Source organism: Liolophura sinensis, chromosome 4 (genome assembly GCF_032854445.1).
Source record: "Liolophura sinensis isolate JHLJ2023 chromosome 4, CUHK_Ljap_v2, whole genome shotgun sequence".
Taxonomy (NCBI): Eukaryota; Metazoa; Mollusca; class Polyplacophora; order Chitonida; family Chitonidae; genus Liolophura; species Liolophura sinensis.
In genome coordinates, this window is record NC_088298.1 from 23540809 (window position 1) to 23557430 (window position 16622).

A 16622-nucleotide genomic window follows, 5' to 3' on the forward strand; every position below is an offset into this window, starting at 1 on the left:
TCCCAAGAATGGAATTTTCTTACAACTGTACATTTTTTATCAATTTGAAGTTAGTCGTCATCAGTATTGACACTAACAGGGGATGTAAAAAACTTGCGGGTCTAAAAGGCCATGTAAAATGGGTGGAGGGCTCCACTTGGTTCAAGAGAGATTGGTCCCTGTGAACACCCAAGTGAAGACATTAGGACTCATCTAACTGCTTCCGAATTCCCTCCAAACGGACTCAAAATGTAGAGCTTTTATTGGATGGTTGGAGCCAAAAATTGGAAATACTTAACAAGTGCTTTATCCAGACAAACCTGTCCACTGCGTATGGAATGCAGGTTTTAAGGTAAACTATGAGAAATCTGCTTTCCAGTTGATGTACTCACGTCTCTGGATCTTGTAGAGTAAGATACCGGGTACCTCTGCCAATTCACTCATGGCGCCGATATTAATGCTATTTTCAATGGCTGGTGGAGACGCGATTCCTTCCAGTTCTTCGGTGTCCGGCAGGGTCAAGCCAACGGTGTACACGTGAATTCCGTCATTTTGGGCCCTTTCCGCCTCGTTTATCGTCAGCTGTTTGTTGATGGAGTCCTTGGCGGTGATGAGTATGAGGATGTTGTTGGCGTAGGGACGATCTCCATTGTTCCTGGTGAACATCCTGGAACGCGCCGTTCTCAGAGCCAGCGCCGTGTTCGTGTCGCCGGGCACCCGCACCAGATTGTTGAGGTTCTCGGCGATGACGTTTTGAGTCCAGTAGCGGTTCAGATGGAAGCGGACTCTAGGAGAGGAGCTGAATGTCAACAGACCGATGCGTGCATCGCCGCTGCTGACGTCGAATTTACTGACGAAATCGTTGGCGAATTTGATGGCTTGGTCAAACTGATCCTGAGACATGGATGAGTCCAGTACTAAGACGACGTCTTTTCCTCCCATGTCTGAAAAAGGGGTAAATACAAAATGTTTACTTATTTCATTGGTCAGATAGATGGTCTCTTTGAATAACAGTGTTATCGTAATCGCTACTCACTGGATGTACCACGGACCACTCCGGGTTACGAACCACCAATCGCAGAGTCAGGCACCTAACCGATAGCAATACATATTAACCATCGGCATCATCGGCCTGCTATTTTGTTACGATGTTTTTTGCCAAAGTGGCATCAGTACGAGAATGTGTGCTACACCCAGCGCCCCAAATCTCAAATAATGATAAAACTTTTATGTTACTGACATTCCCCTGAATTTTTCACTTTCACTAAGGCAGTCAGGATTATAGATGGTGAGGCCTGGACTACCTCTAGACAAAATAGTTTAACCCGCTAAACCTGGATTTGAACCTGTGACTCCACTGATCAAAAGCCAATCGGCTGCGGTGAGAAAAACACTGAAGTTGAACAAATTATAAATAGGTCTAGATACACAACTAAGTCATGTGCACCAACACAATAAAAAGAAAACCGGAGGAGAAAAAACTCCCGATATTGTTTGTGCAAAAGAAAGTAAGCAAAACAATAAAAATTCGTTTAATGGAATTAAAATATCTGTCTTCGTAAAAAGAGCTAAATTTATAACGATAACGTTAGTGTGTGTTATTTTTTATTTATTTCTTTATCAAAACTCTTACATTTAATGAATCGTTATCATACAGACAATGTTCGTTGAAACTGTAAATTATAAAACAATAATAACACATTTAGAGTACCGCAAATTCACTCAAGTGAAATCCAGCTGCCAGTAAGAACTTCGCCAGAAGTTCAGCATGAGGCTATTGAACCCGCCAGTTTCATGAAGCTTCCTTATTTTTACGAAGGACCTAGCAATGCGCACATGACATCTCTAAACATACCTCGTCATGGTCGTTAACGGTTTACATAGCTAAATGTGCCTCATGAAACCCACGCCTATTCCAGAAAGCCAAATCTGACTATGAGCTAAGATTTTATGGCTATTTTTGTTTATCAGTGTTTTTCAATGTTATGTTAAAACAAATGGGGCAAAATATTTTGACAGAAATGCCTTTGTGGAATCAGTCCCAAATCCTGAAATTTCTGGGGTTCGAATACTCACTCGGGCCTCTAGGTCTTGGTCCTTGGGTCAATCTGGCTATAAACCAAATAAAATAAGATATATAATAAGTGGCCGTCGTTTTGAAAATGAAATTTCAAAAGTCAAAACATGCTGTTTGTTTTATAAAGTTTGCATTGCACAATATAAAATTGTAAACGAATCAGGGTGAGCGTTGCATGCTAATGTATCCCCAACATTGCTCAGTAATGTGTCCCCAGCGTTGCTCAGTAATGTATCCCCAGTGTTGCTCAGTAATGTATCCCCAGTGTTGCTCAGTAATGTATCCCCAGTGTTGCTCAGTAATGTATCCCCAGTGTTGCTCAAACGGCTGACAGTTCTTTCTTTGGACAAACACATAAACCCTACAGATATTATAGTTATCAGACATGCTTGCATTCTCAGTTATCGTTCCAAGAATATGACGAGTTTTGTTGGACCTTCGCACATGTTTGAACAATTTCTGTCAATATACCAGGAAGCTCGCGTGGCTTCAGGTATATTAGATACGTTTTTTGGTGGATGTTGGGTACTACTAGAAAGACTGAATGGATAACTGCCACACAGTCTTCGTCAGCTTCACGGCTAACATTCCGAAAGAATGTTTCTTCAGTTTGCTGGTAGGATTGGAATTTGTACTTACGATCTTCCGTAGTTCTAGGTCTGGTGGTAGTTGTCCCTACAAATATAATATAAGTTTGCAAGACTGCCAGACAACTTTCGTAAACAATGTCACCGGACAAACATACACGGACACTTGGGTTGACGTTGTTGTTGAAGCAAGGGTAGTAATCCAAGGAAAGGTTAAGCAAGGGATAGGTTCACTGCATTGCGAAAGCTGTGGGTTCCAGGGGAAGGATTTCGATCACTGGAAGTGGAGAAAACAATTTTGGGAAGATTGTTTTGGGGAAAGCGTTTTAAAGCAAGGGTTTGGAAAGGGGTTTTGGAAAGCATGGTAAAGACAGGGGTTGGGAAAAGGGGTTTCGGAGAACAGTGGGAAGAAAAGAATGGGGAAATGGGATAGAACTGGAAAGACTTGAACCGGGAAAGGGAATTAGCAACTCAATATAAGGGTTCAGAAAACATTTTATGAATTAGGCGTGGGCAAATTTTAAGATTGTAGATTTGTAAAGAAATTATTTGTAAAATAAAAGGAGAATTCCGCTACAGAAACTTCTACTGGTTTAAACACATGCAAAATTTGGAAAATGTCTACAAACTACTGGATTGGGTGGACAGACTGAAAACACTCAGCCCCTCTCAAAAATTATGCACTTTTTGAGTGGAAGACAAAATGTCGTTCAGAGGGTGTAAGAATTCAATTATAGGATGGCTAAAGAGCAAGGTTCTTGACAATGACTAAGCAGTAGGGTGGGATAGTGGTAGTGGGGGAGGGGGAGGGGGGGGGGGGAGGGGTAACATCGGCGACTTGGGATGGAGTAGGGAAATAAAGCAACAGTAAACAAATCATCTGCATTCTATAAAAGGGAAAAATAAAAAAAATCCTTGAGGAGAGTAAGACATCTGAAATCTAGAAATCTAAAGGCGATAGACGAAAAGTTGGACAGAAATATTTTTGTCCGGGATGAAAAGGAATCTAAAATACTATGGGAAGGTAATGTTGTACCCAGATGCTACGTACAAAAAGACTCCTTTTTGACGAAGACACCTGCAGTACGAACATTTCTAGGGAGTCTGGTTGGTTAGTAATGGGGAACTAAGACTAAGGTAAACTTGTCAGATATTTTACTTAATAGTGAATCTAAGAACGTTTATTATTAAGATAGAGGGCAACATCATGCACTTGGAACTGAAAAGAATTTTGGGATGAGTACAAAAAATAGTATAGACATTCGTGAAAATCAACAGAATTTTTCAAAAACAAAACTTTCATCAATTCTAAAACTTTTGTCTAGCCGGCCTCTGTTTTTTGCTTTCTTAAAAAGTGGAAACGTTTCGAGTTTTGATAACACAGGCTGACTGACTTAGCCAATTTTGTACAGGTCATCAAAGGTAAAAGGATCACTGAAAAGAAGAAAGGAAAGAGTCAGTTCTGAAAAGACAGGATTTCATTAAAAAGGTGGACGATGTTACAGACGATGATGCGAATGTTTCAATGTCGTAGGCTGCATGCACGATGGACTGAACATGTAATGAAAGCGACGCAGTAAACGACAACAACGATTGGACAAATAACACTAACAAAAGACATAGCATTTTGAAAGGAATAAATATACAAAGATATATAGATATTATCGTATTTTTGCTGACATAATAATCTTTTAAGAAAAAACTACCAAATCCCAGAAAATAAACCAAAGACCATAATAATCGTGAGTAAGTGTGATATTGATATAAATGGTTTTAATAATCAATACTTACTGAAAAAAAATGGAATTAAGTAAAACAGGTTTACAACATTTATATCAGTTGTCCACATAAATCTGAAAATATTTGGTAAATATGAATTTTAACATGTAAACAGTTCACGACAAATAAAGAATTTATTTGTGACATAGATTTCCCGCCGGTGATATACTCACGCCTGGTTGTTGTTGCTCCTGAAAGGGAGAGGAGTCAAAAATTCAGAAATAACCAACTCACATAGTGGCTGTGAGAAAATACATGTATTTTAACTAACAAAATCAATAGATCACTCTGTTAAGAAGCTAGCCTAAATTTGCGAAAAGAAAATAACCAATTCAGATCAATTCGGCATTTCGAATAAGAATAATATATAATTTGAAAAATATAATCATATATCTATGAAATACATATAATAAATGAAATCTGGAAAGGAAGAGTTAAGAGATGAGACAATCTGGTTACAGGGCATCGACAAATGTGACGAAAGGCGGCATAATTCAAAAATATTGACAATTGAAGCAAAGTGGCGATAATTGAATCAGAACAAAGGAAGTGTGTAACAAAACCGGAAACTTTACAAGATAAACACTACTAACTAACATGGCAAAATATAAAATAAAATTTATGATCCATCAATGTTACTTACGTGTAGTTGTTGTTAGATCTGGCACTAAAATAAAAAAACACAATGGTATTATTGAATGTTAAAGCATTAAAAGAAGACATGAATTTCGACTGTTCCGCGACTATTTCTGTCTTGTTCACTAACCACTCAAATCTACCAATAAAATACAAGAGGTCATGAAAATACCACAAGTGGTCAGGAAAATAAAATAATCATGAAAATACTACAGAAGGCCATGGAAACGCCACAAGTGGTCATGGAAATACCACAGGAGGCCATGAAAATACCACAAGTGGTCATGAAAATACAAGTGATCATAAAAATACAAGTGATCATGAAAATGTCACAGGCAGCGGAATGGCGACCTGAAAACCGACTTGATGTTCTTTCCAAAAATTTTCAATCTGGAAGTCTTATTTTCAAATCAAAGGAATCAGAAATAAATGGACATGAGTGATTTCCGGAGATTTCGTTCTTAAAACAAAACTGTGTGTTTAAAGCGATAAATGGATACTCACACTGAACAACTCTGTCCACCAATTGGTTGGGGACTCGGTTCCACTCTGTGGGGTTCCTCACATTAAAACTGTTATCAACTCCCGGGGGGGATGCAATCGCCTCCAGCTCGTCAGTCTCAGGGAGGTCGATTCCGATAGTGTACACCGTGATTCCGGCATCACGTAGCCTCTGGGCCTCGTCCTGGGTACTACGCTGATCACGTGACTTTTTTGACGTCACAAGTACCATGATGTTATTGGCCAATGGCCTGTCTCCATATGACCGCGTGAACTGGTAGGACCGTGCGCTTCGCAAGGCCGATGCTGTGTTAGGCGTTCCACCGGTGGGTCGCAACCTGTCAATTGCGGATTGGACATCGGCGCCGTTTCTGTAGCGGTTCAGGTAAAACTGCGTCCTGGGTGAGGAACCGTACGTTGTTACGCCGACCCTGGCGTCTCCGGAATCCACGTCGAATCTCTGAGCAAATTCACGAGCGAAACGCTGAACCAGTTTGAACTGGTCGCTAGGCACAGAGGAGTCCAACACCATTACAACATCCTTACCATTTGTACCTTAAAGGAAAAGTAAAAAAAACTATCTGTAACACCTATTCTGGAATGTGCGCACATAAAATGAGAAAGCTGTTTACGGTTTTAAACAAACGATACCAAGACAAACGATATCAAATTCCGTCTTGGAGAGCTGTGGGAGCAGCTATCGTGTCAGTGGACTATTGCCTGATCTGTCCAATGCTGGTAATCAAATCAAATACCAAAAACAAGAAATAGTCCACTAGAGCTATCATTCGAGAGATTAAAAATTGAGGCAATACGACTGGCCAGAAATATGACATCAAGCGAGATATGGCTGTGTAGACACGGTTCTGATTGGCCTGTAGGGGTTTATTACTTCAAAATATGATACCAAGTGTATTACTGGTCATGCAGAGAACTGTTTTTCAAGACAGAGTAAACAACATGCTCCTTTGTAATAATGGATACAGAAAACATCCTTGAAATTAAGCAAATCAAATACGTCGGTGGTACATAATAAGTCTGTTTGCTTTGAGTTCAACAAATATTCACACTTCTCATCTCTGAGTGCGATACTCCAGCGATTGATGGAAATACATCGTTGACATGAGTGACACCAACAATTACTTTACCACTGGCCATAAAACATTTCAGCAACATTATGAAAATGGAATTTAAAAGAAGACCATTGAAGACAACTTACTTCTTGGTACATTTCTGGGTACCTCAGTGGTTGTGGGTGGTACTTAAAAAATATAAGAACAGAAGATAGGAAAGTACAAACTAGACATTATAATATAACACTGTAGGTCATAAGATTAGCATTATGGCTGTTTATAATACTGCTTGGCAATATTAACATCCATTCTTATTCAATAATTTTTGGTTTCTTAAAAGCGAACGATTATGGGTAAATTTTGGAAGTTGGAATTTTGAATAGATTGTATCCCGCACATTCCTATCTTTAGACAAAATATGTAACAAATGTGAACGTAAAAGGAGTGTTTCTCAGTCGATGTCTAAACATATACCATGTATAGATAAAACATCATTGGCAGTATTTCAAACTAAAAATTTATTTTCTTTAGTTTGATACATTTCGTTATGGTCAGATAAGGTTGAGTATAATAAGGTAGCACTTACACGTTGTGGTGGTCAACTCGGGCACTGTAACATCAAAAAAATGACACCATTATGTGAATAAAAAGTAATTGTAGTTCATGAACAAGTTGAACGTTTCAAGGAACAATTCAAGACAATCATAAACAACATGGCGCCGTACAAACAAAGGAAGTTTATTTATTTATTTATTTATTCATTTATTTCATTTGATTGGTGTTTAACGTCGTACTCAAGAATATTTCACTTGCACGACAGCGGCCGGCATTATGGGTGGGAGGAAACCGTGCAGAGACTGGGGAGAAAAATCCGCAGGTTGCTGGCAGACCTTCCCACGTGAGGCCGGAGAGGAAACCACGGAGGCGCCAAGTTGGCTTCAAAAGTCTTATTGTGAAATAATGTGTATTTAATACTTTGCATCGCGACCTAGAATTTAACTCTTGCTATCTTATCGGCAAAGGAATATGAATTAGATAATATAAGTGATAACTTTGTGACGTACGTTGGACAATCCTGTCCACCAAATTATTGGGGGCACGGTTCCAGTCTGCAGGGCTCCTCAAGTTAAAGCTGTTATCTCGCCCCGGGGGTGAGGCGATGGACTCGATCTCATCAGTGTCAGGGAGGTCAAGTCCGATCACGTACACGGTGGCCCCAGCATCTCTTAACCGCCGAGCCTCGTCTTGAGTGTCTTGTTGGTCACGTGACTGTTTCGAGGTGACGAGCAGCAAAATGTTGTTTGCCAGAGGTCTGTCGCCAGATGGCACTGTGAACATAGAGGTCCGCGCCGTCCTCAGCGCCGCCGCTGTGTCGGGCGTGCCTCTCGTACTGCGGATCCGGTTTATCCCGTACACGACGCTGGATCGGGTCTTGTAGCGGTTCAGGTTGAACTGCGTTCTAGGAGACGATCCGTAGGAGACTACTCCGATTCTAGCATCTCCGGAATCGACGTCGAATCGTTCGGCAAAGTTCCTGGCAAGTCGCTGCACCTGATCGAACTGATCTCTGGGCATAGTGGTATCCAATACCATTACAACGTCCTTTCCATTCGTGCCTTAACAAAGAGTAATAACGCCAAATGTATTCAAAGCAAAATGTTACCAAGATAAAGCTATACAAGGACAGGTAATGTAAATATATTTTAGACATTTCATTCATTACATCTTACACAACAAGTCCTCCGTTTAGATAAGCCAGAGAAAAGACAATGGCCGCCGTCGTATAAGTGGAATATTCTTGAATAGTAAAACGCCAATGAAAGGAGAAACGTTATAGAAATTTTTTTAAAGCCGTGATAAAAATGTTCTTTAAAATGTGAGTGTGATTCGTTTACTCAATTTGTTACTCCATTTTTTGTATTATAGAACATTTTAGCGCGGCTATTCTGGTTGTGAACAAAAGCGAGGTACCAATGCGCCATCAAATACGCCTGTAGCGAAGGGGTTTTATTAGGTTTCTTCTAAATTAGACGTGGCATAGGAAAACTCAGACATCGTTAATTTTTCTTCTGGAATTGAATATACAGCTCTTGGCTGTAAGAAAGCCAGAGAGCTAGTTTCAACTGCTGTGTACTTACTTCTCGGGACATTCCTTGGAGCCTCGGTTGTGGTTCTTGGTGCTGCAATACAGATACAGAAATTCAAAAAGTATTAATTTCTTATTTTATTCACGTTTCCCTGAGGAATGGTTCACTTAGTCGACAAGGGAGCAAGCTATGGCTATTCGCGCCGATTGTTGATCAACTTTCTTACACTAAAACGGAGTTGGATTCGATGTTGCAAACACGACGGCTGAAATTCTTTCATCACAAAAAATGGAGCTGAGAGAAATTGCAGAACTACACTGGGATACATAAAATTAGATGGTTATATATTAAATCGGTATTTCGAAGTAAGATACAAGGTTTTCAATACTATAAAGAAAAAAGAATTGCGCTTAGGCCATTGATCATTATTAAATTCTCTGGCCATAAAATAAATACCTGTTGTCGTTGTTGTTGTTGTTGTTCTGGGCGTGGTCAAGTCTGGAACTATAAGGGCAAGATTGATATGACTGACATGTAGCATAATCTGGTAGTTATTAATAGCCAATAGTAAACTTTGAACACACTACTAAGCAGAATTCTTGGCCTGTTCCTAAATGAGCTAACCAAATGACCACAACAAATGAAATGATCTGTTGTAATGCTCGCCGTGGTGGATGATAACTATAAGACAATACGGGCGATGCGAATATGAAAAATGTCAACCGAGCAACTGAAACAAGACAGACTGTTGACAAACCCACATAAAAGTACCTGTAACATACGATGAAAAAAGTGAAATGAATTATGATTTAAGCAGAAGCTTAAACAGTTTGATTGCCTTTCAATAAAAAAAAAAGACAAAGAGCATTAACTTTGTGACCTACGCTGAACTATTCTGTCCACCAGATTATTTGGCGCTCGGTTCCAGTCTCCAGGGTTCCTCAGGTTAAAGCTGTTGTCCCGACCCGGGGGAGACGCTATGGCCTCGATCTCGTCAGTCTGTGGTAGGTCAAGTCCTATAGCGTAAACTGTAGCTCCGGCGTTACGTAATTGCCGGGCTTCTTCCCGGGTGCTCCGCTGGTCCCGGGAACGTCTGGACGTCACGAGCAAGACAATGTTGTTTGCAAGGGGTCGATCGCCAGCTTGTCTGGTAAACATTGACGTCCTGGCTGAGCGCAGAGCGGCCGATGTGTCTGGCGTTCCGCCCGTGCTTCGGAGCCTGTCGATCTCCGAAACGACGTTTGAACGCGTCCGGTACCTATTCAGATTCCATTGCGTCCTGGGAGAGGAGCTGTACGTCATCAGGCCAATCCGTGCATCTCCAGAATCGACGTCGAATCTCTCAGCGAACCTCCGTGCAAATTGTTGAACCTGTCCGAATTGGTTACTGGGTACAGACGAGTCCAGAACCATCACGACGTCCTTGCCATTCGTGCCTTAAAGATGCAGAGTGTGTTAGTGGCACGAGGCTTAAACACTTCGCACAGGTATGCACACATATACAAGACAATGTTAAACACAAAGTAAACTAAAAATCTCCAAGCCATCATCATGTGAAAAACTGATCTAAAAATTCACTCATATGACGGCTGATCATTTTGTTGTTAAAGTTTTAGTAATTTTTCAGATGATGATTTCAGACAGTTTGGATTCGCTTTGTCTTAAAATTCAAAAACATTAGAAGCCTGCGGTTACATAAAGGGCAGGTAAAATTAGAATTTAAACTTGCTCGTCTGACGCGCTGAGGTGCTCCTACACATAGCTTTTGGAATTGTTCAGCCTGAAATTTATGTTTTTATGAAACAAAAACAATTTAATATTTTTAATAGAGAGCGGAATTTCTCCCTAATTTTTCAAGACTAAGACAAGGAAAGGTATGTTTTTGATTTTGTGGGTGGGGGGGGGGGGATCTTGAACTTGAAATGAGAGAGTAATTAAAATTTTAGAAACACAGAACAATATATAATATTTTGCAACTGACAATCGCTGAATCTGTGTGATTATCTTCCCTGACAATCGCTGAATCTGTGATTATCTCCCCTGACAATCTAGGATGTGCAATGTGTTTGACGTCAACAAAATGAAGAATACCCATACATCTGTGCTAAAGTTAATTGTTTTCAATTTTTTCCTCAAATGTTTGTCTAGTACTCACTTCTGGGTACCATTCTGGGAGCTTCCGTTGTTGTTGTGGGTACTGGAAGAACAACACAGTATTTACATGACAAAAAGGACAGAATTAACAGCAAAATATGGCAAAAAACATAAAAAACAAGTCTCAAATACATTTCAAAGCACATTTTAGCTTGCCCACAATTAAACACAACCAAGGAGAGTACAGCTCATGTGAAACACATACCTGTAGGACAAGCTTAACCAGGTCTAGTGAATGTAGGGTTATTATAGGCTACACGATGTCCTTACGGAGAGATAAGTTCTCATCGGATATGAGATATCAGGGGCAAAAAAGAATCTATGACGACGGAGAACACATTTTTTATGGTATTAAAAGAAGAAAGAGATGTGTTTGTGGAAGAACTAGATTTGATCACATCTGGGAATAAAACTGGCTAAATAAAAAACAGTAGGATAAATACACATTTAATTGCAAAACCTGAAATATTAAAACTAGACAACTGTTTAAGAGATTCGAAGAAATGATGAAGTTTGGCTGGGGGTCGGGGTGCAATATTAATGATGAATGAAGTAAGAAGTACCGCACAAATGTGATGAGACTACTTACATGGACAGATTAAAAGTTTGAAAGGGTGATTATAATACAAATGTGGGTAGAATTTTTAAGTGAAGAGGAGATAAGGAAATGCTGACAGACGTGAGAAGACGAATACTATGGGAACAAATTGCATCAGTCGGTGCACGTGGAATGTAGGATAAAAAAACAAAAAAGAAAAAAACAAACAGCAACAACTAAAACGCATTGAGAAGTCAATGGGTGACTATGTGACACGCAAACATAAGACAGTAGTAAGAAATGTGCACGGAGAAGGGGTAAGACTTGAGTAACGGAACGAAAACAGGAAGGACGGCTATGATAGGCCTACTATGACGATTACATGTGCTATAACAACAGGTGGGATGATTACAGTATACCTATGGGGGGTAAGGAACTACGACTGAAAGGTGAGGTGTGAGACGACATACCTTGGGTAAGGAAAGACAATAGGGAAAACAAGGAATGACATAAGGGAAAATCCTGAGATTTTCACACTATGTATCGTTCCTCCTACACGTATCAATTGGGGTAAGGAATGACAGGGAATACAAGCTATGACATCAGAGAAAATCCTGAGATTTTCACACACTGACTTGTTCTTTCACATCACTTGGGATAAGGCATGACCACAGAGAAAACAGGTTACGGTATCAATGAAAATCCTGAGGACTACGTATCGTTCCTTCTACATATCGTGACATGCAACGTCCTATACTTACCGGTGGTCGTTCTCGGCGTGGTTAGGTCTGGCACTAGAAGGGCAAATACGTGTGACTATAAAATAGTTGTTTATAAGAAAAGAACAATGCGCGATTTCCACAAAGTATCATGGATGACATTTAACTCGAAATATGTAATAGTGTAAAGCTGTAAACTTGGACAGGAAATAAATCAACTGAAAGCACAGAATGTAACCGTGTATGTTGACATCAGCTGTAATGAATGAAGTTGTTCACTCCAGTTCCCTATGAATTACACTGAACATTGGAACAGAAAGCACATGTAGATTTACAGCACGTCTGAAGCTTTACACAGATTAGACTGCAACATACAAGCCAGACAGGATTATTTCCGAGCTTGGTGGAAACATTGTTTATGGAACGTGTTCGAAAATCAAATAAAATAAATTTATGAGAGAGACAAAATAACAGAATTATGGCAGGACGTACATAAAACAATCCTGTCGACCAGGTTATTTGGCGCTCGGTTCCAGTCTCCAGGGTTCCTCAGGTTAAAGCTATTGTCCCGACCCGGGGGAGACGCTATGGCCTCGATCTCGTCAGTCTGTGGTAGGTCAAGCCCAATGACGTAAACTGTAGCTCCTGCGTTACGTAATTGTCGGGCTTCTTCCCGAGTGCTCCGCTGGTCACGGGAACGCCTTGAGGTCACGAGCAAGACAATGTTGTTCGCCAAAGGTCTGTCTCCGGCCTGGCGAGTGAACATGGATGTTCTGGCAGATCTCAAAGCGGTCGCTGTATCTGGCACGCCACCTGTGCGCCGAAGACCGTTAATACCAGATACGACGTCAGAACGAGTTCTGTATCTGTTGAGGTTCCACTGGGTTCTTGGTGAAGAGCTGTAGGTCATGACGCCGATGCGAGAATCTCCTGAATCTACGTCGAATCTCTGGGCGAAATTCCTGGCGAATCCCTGGATTTGTCCGAACTGTTCGCTCGACACAGAAGCGTCCAAAACCATGACGACGTCCTTGCCATTTGCGCCTGAAGTTGATGTTATTTTCATTTTAGCGTGAAAACACACATCAAATAATCAGCAAAGCTAAGGCAATTAATAGGAATAAAACAGCAAAAGCAAGAAACGAAAACAGAAAGCTGAAGCAATTGAAATAAGCAAAGTGGTATGAGCCCGAAATGTTGATGTGTATTCACACTTTGAAGACAATGAGACAAGTGACAAGTCGATTTATTATCCTTCGAGTTAGTGCACGCTGTTTTTGTACGCTATTATTGATTAAATTTCCTATTCGAAGCAAATTTAAAAAAAAAATAATTTGAACGTGAAGTAATTGTTCATTTGATCCGTGAGTTCCAATGAACTTTCCCGAGATTTGCCAGGAAGTATTTGTCATGCTGAGGTTGATCCGTCGAGCCACCCATAAACACGATCAGCGTAACATCGTAGGGCTTAAAACACCATTCACATGTCTTTAAAATCATGTGTCACACGTCTGTCAATCATATTATGTTTCCGTGACACGAAAACCACTTACTTGCGGGTATCATCCTTGGGGCTTCTGTCGTGGTTGCGGGCACTGGAAGATCACCAGAAATCTTTTACTCAAAATAGATCATTTTTCAAACACAAGAAACAGGCTTTTGCGCACGCATCAGAATAGGACGGTTGCAAACTTGAACAAACAATGACAACAAGGCTGATTTTATGCAACAGAAAACAGAGAACTAGTGTGGTAAGACGAAGGATTGGTATTGGTACTTACGTAAAAGGAGAACAAACCTGCGATGGTCATGAATCAGTTACAGATCATAAATATAGCCAGGAAAGTTTGTGATTGAATAAGGGAAGAACACACAAGAGCATAGATGAAGTTCAGAAAAGATAAAAAGAGATGACGTATGACCTAAATATTAAAAACACGTATTTGTGAGGGAAAGGTGGCAAATATAGAGGTCAACACAGAATGTAGGGCGCGTGAACGCAATAGTATCATAGACAATCAGGACATAAATATGAACAAAGAATGAAAAGGAGATTTAGGGCTTGAAGAACTGCGATTACCTGTAAAGCAAAATCAATAGATAGACTCACTTTGCATAGGACTAATATCATCTGAAGAAAGAACGTGGAGAAATGAACACAAAAAAATTGTCCCAAAAGCTGGAAGTATATATAGTAGGGGTTGCCAGGTGATTTCAAAGAGGCTGAAATGAAAGCAAAACTGAAGAATATATAACGAATATATAAACTGCATCTAATAAGCCTGAAGAGGAAAAATGACAATGGTCGTGGCGAGAGGGGAGGTGCCTTGAAGAAGATGTTGGAGGTAAGGTTCTTATTTGGTATGGATCGAAAGGAAAACGCAGACTTTTTTCTCCACGTTTTACCATCTCGGGCCGAAGTTAGTACTATGAGCGTAAAGAAAGTGAAAGTCGCAAAAGAGTTTCTTTTGTGCAACAAAGATGTCGTGTATATAATGTAGAATTGCAAAAGCAGTTTGCAAGTCATTAACTAACGAGAAGGACAGGAGCAAATGTGATGAAAATATAGAGCAAAATGTAAGGTAAAGGAAAATTGAGAACAAAGCAGTGTAGCAATCTTGGTCACAGCGATATGTGCAGCGCAAAAATGCGACAAGATAAGAAAGTGAGTTAAGGAACAGTGAAGGCTTGCTACGAACTTCATCTTGAAACAAAGAATAAATAAGAAATGAGTAAGCCAAAGATATGGTGACCGAAAGCCGAATGGAACGCCCAATCTTGTCTTCGAATATATTTTCAGCTCTGTTGTTCACACTATGAACGGGGCTTCTGTCATTAAAGCCGTTGTCCAGGCTGTGGATTGGATTTCATCCCACTTGTCACTCAAATCGCGAGAGCATTTTGACGCCTGTTCGAAAGAGGTCGGTGTCTAACTTAGAAAAGGAACAAGCTTGTTCTTGCCAGTCTTGTGTGGACCCGGAGATATCATAGGTTAGCACGCTGATCCGGGAGTGCTGGACAGAGTTCCGGGTAAATTCATACACAAGGAAACGGGCAAGTTCTGGACAAGGGCGACGTCCTTAAGATTTGTGTCTGAGTGCAGTACAAAAAACATGGGGATAAGTCTATGAATAGGGAGAGCAGAAAGTGGCACAGAACTAGACGATAACGGCAAACGATGGGTATATGGATGGTACCACTTGTAAGAATCAGCTGATACACATCAGTCTCGGCAGCATCGGTTTACCGCTTTCTGGGGGGTAGAAAGAGCAGGGCTCACTTACAAAAGAAGTCAGACACCCACTGATCCCTAAGATCGCCGCTTGGAATACCCTAAAGTGTGTCAAAATACAAAATTAATCAAAAGGGGCGTTCCAGGTTTCAAGTCATACATATAATTCATCACACAACGAGCCCTGAGAAAACCCCTGCTAAATTCAAACCTCTTTAACTATGATACGACCGCTTGTCATCATAACCTTATTTCAATATACAAAATTCCCAGTTACTCACTCGTGGTAGTTTTTGGAGCCGCAGTAGTTGTTGCTCGTGTGGGCCCTGAAACAACAACAACAGCAGCAGTTCGGATTTTACATCACTTTGAGTAGTTTAAAGCTGTAACGATGCGTTTGGGGCGTTTCTAGATAATTTCATTACAACAGAAACATGCTAGCAAGAGACAACAACACCAAACCTGCAAAATTCGTGTAGGTTAGGAACTTGCAGGAGTATTTTCTGTAGAATCACTGCACCGGCCTGCCACATATTTTGCACACCGGTAGGCATTTGAAGCGTTTCTGGAAAACATGCCAGCAAGAGGCTACAACACCAAGCCTGCGATACGTATTTCGTGGACCACAGGAGCTTGCAAATGTGACCATCGTGGGAATAAATACAAACTCTGACAAAATGCTCTGGAAAGTATGCTGTCTTTGGGAAATTTGAGGAGCGGATGGTAAAATACAAAGCATGTTTTGGTTTAAAAATGGGTACTTCAGCAGGAAGGAATGTTGAGACAGAAAATTCTAAAAAACCGCGGTAGATGAGGTCATACTCTCGTGGAAGAAATGGAATGAAGAGAATCAGGGATGCGTGGACAAACTGGGATTTAAGAGCGGAAGCATATACCTCAAATGGAAGGGATGTATTGGCTAATGCAAAGCAAATTCATGTATGGTTCTATTAAGCGTTTTGTAGTCTCATAGCTAAGAAATGAATCATGACAACATTCTTAATTTAAATGACCAGCAATTCTGCAGATATAGCAAATGTATGCGACAGATAATATGTGCAACAAGCGAAAGATCAATGACTAAATGAGATACGTGCTAGACGATATGACATAATACCACTATATAGAGACAGAGGAATATTGTAAAGAGATTGGGGGGAAAGCAATATATATATATATATAAACGACCAGCCATGGATTGGAAAATGGTAAAAGAGAAAGACTAGCGTTGAAAATCTAACGATTTTCTGCTGACTAATC

General features: G+C 40.4%; 1 protein-coding gene across 1 annotated transcript in view; it reads right to left on the bottom strand.

Annotated features, from left to right (window-relative positions):
• Positions 1-16622, bottom strand: part of LOC135464536 (uncharacterized) — a 130988-nt gene that overhangs the window by 17653 nt on the left and 96713 nt on the right. Inside the window, 16 exon segments of the mRNA XM_064741960.1 lie at positions 372-923; positions 2056-2091; positions 2696-2875; positions 4596-4613; positions 5066-5089; positions 5563-6114; positions 6779-6820; positions 7219-7242; positions 7697-8248; positions 8771-8812; positions 9176-9223; positions 9604-10155; positions 10875-11060; positions 12623-13174; positions 13684-13725; positions 15644-15688. Coding sequence (XP_064598030.1) covers positions 372-923; positions 2056-2091; positions 2696-2875; positions 4596-4613; positions 5066-5089; positions 5563-6114; positions 6779-6820; positions 7219-7242; positions 7697-8248; positions 8771-8812; positions 9176-9223; positions 9604-10155; positions 10875-11060; positions 12623-13174; positions 13684-13725; positions 15644-15688 — 3447 coding nt within the window.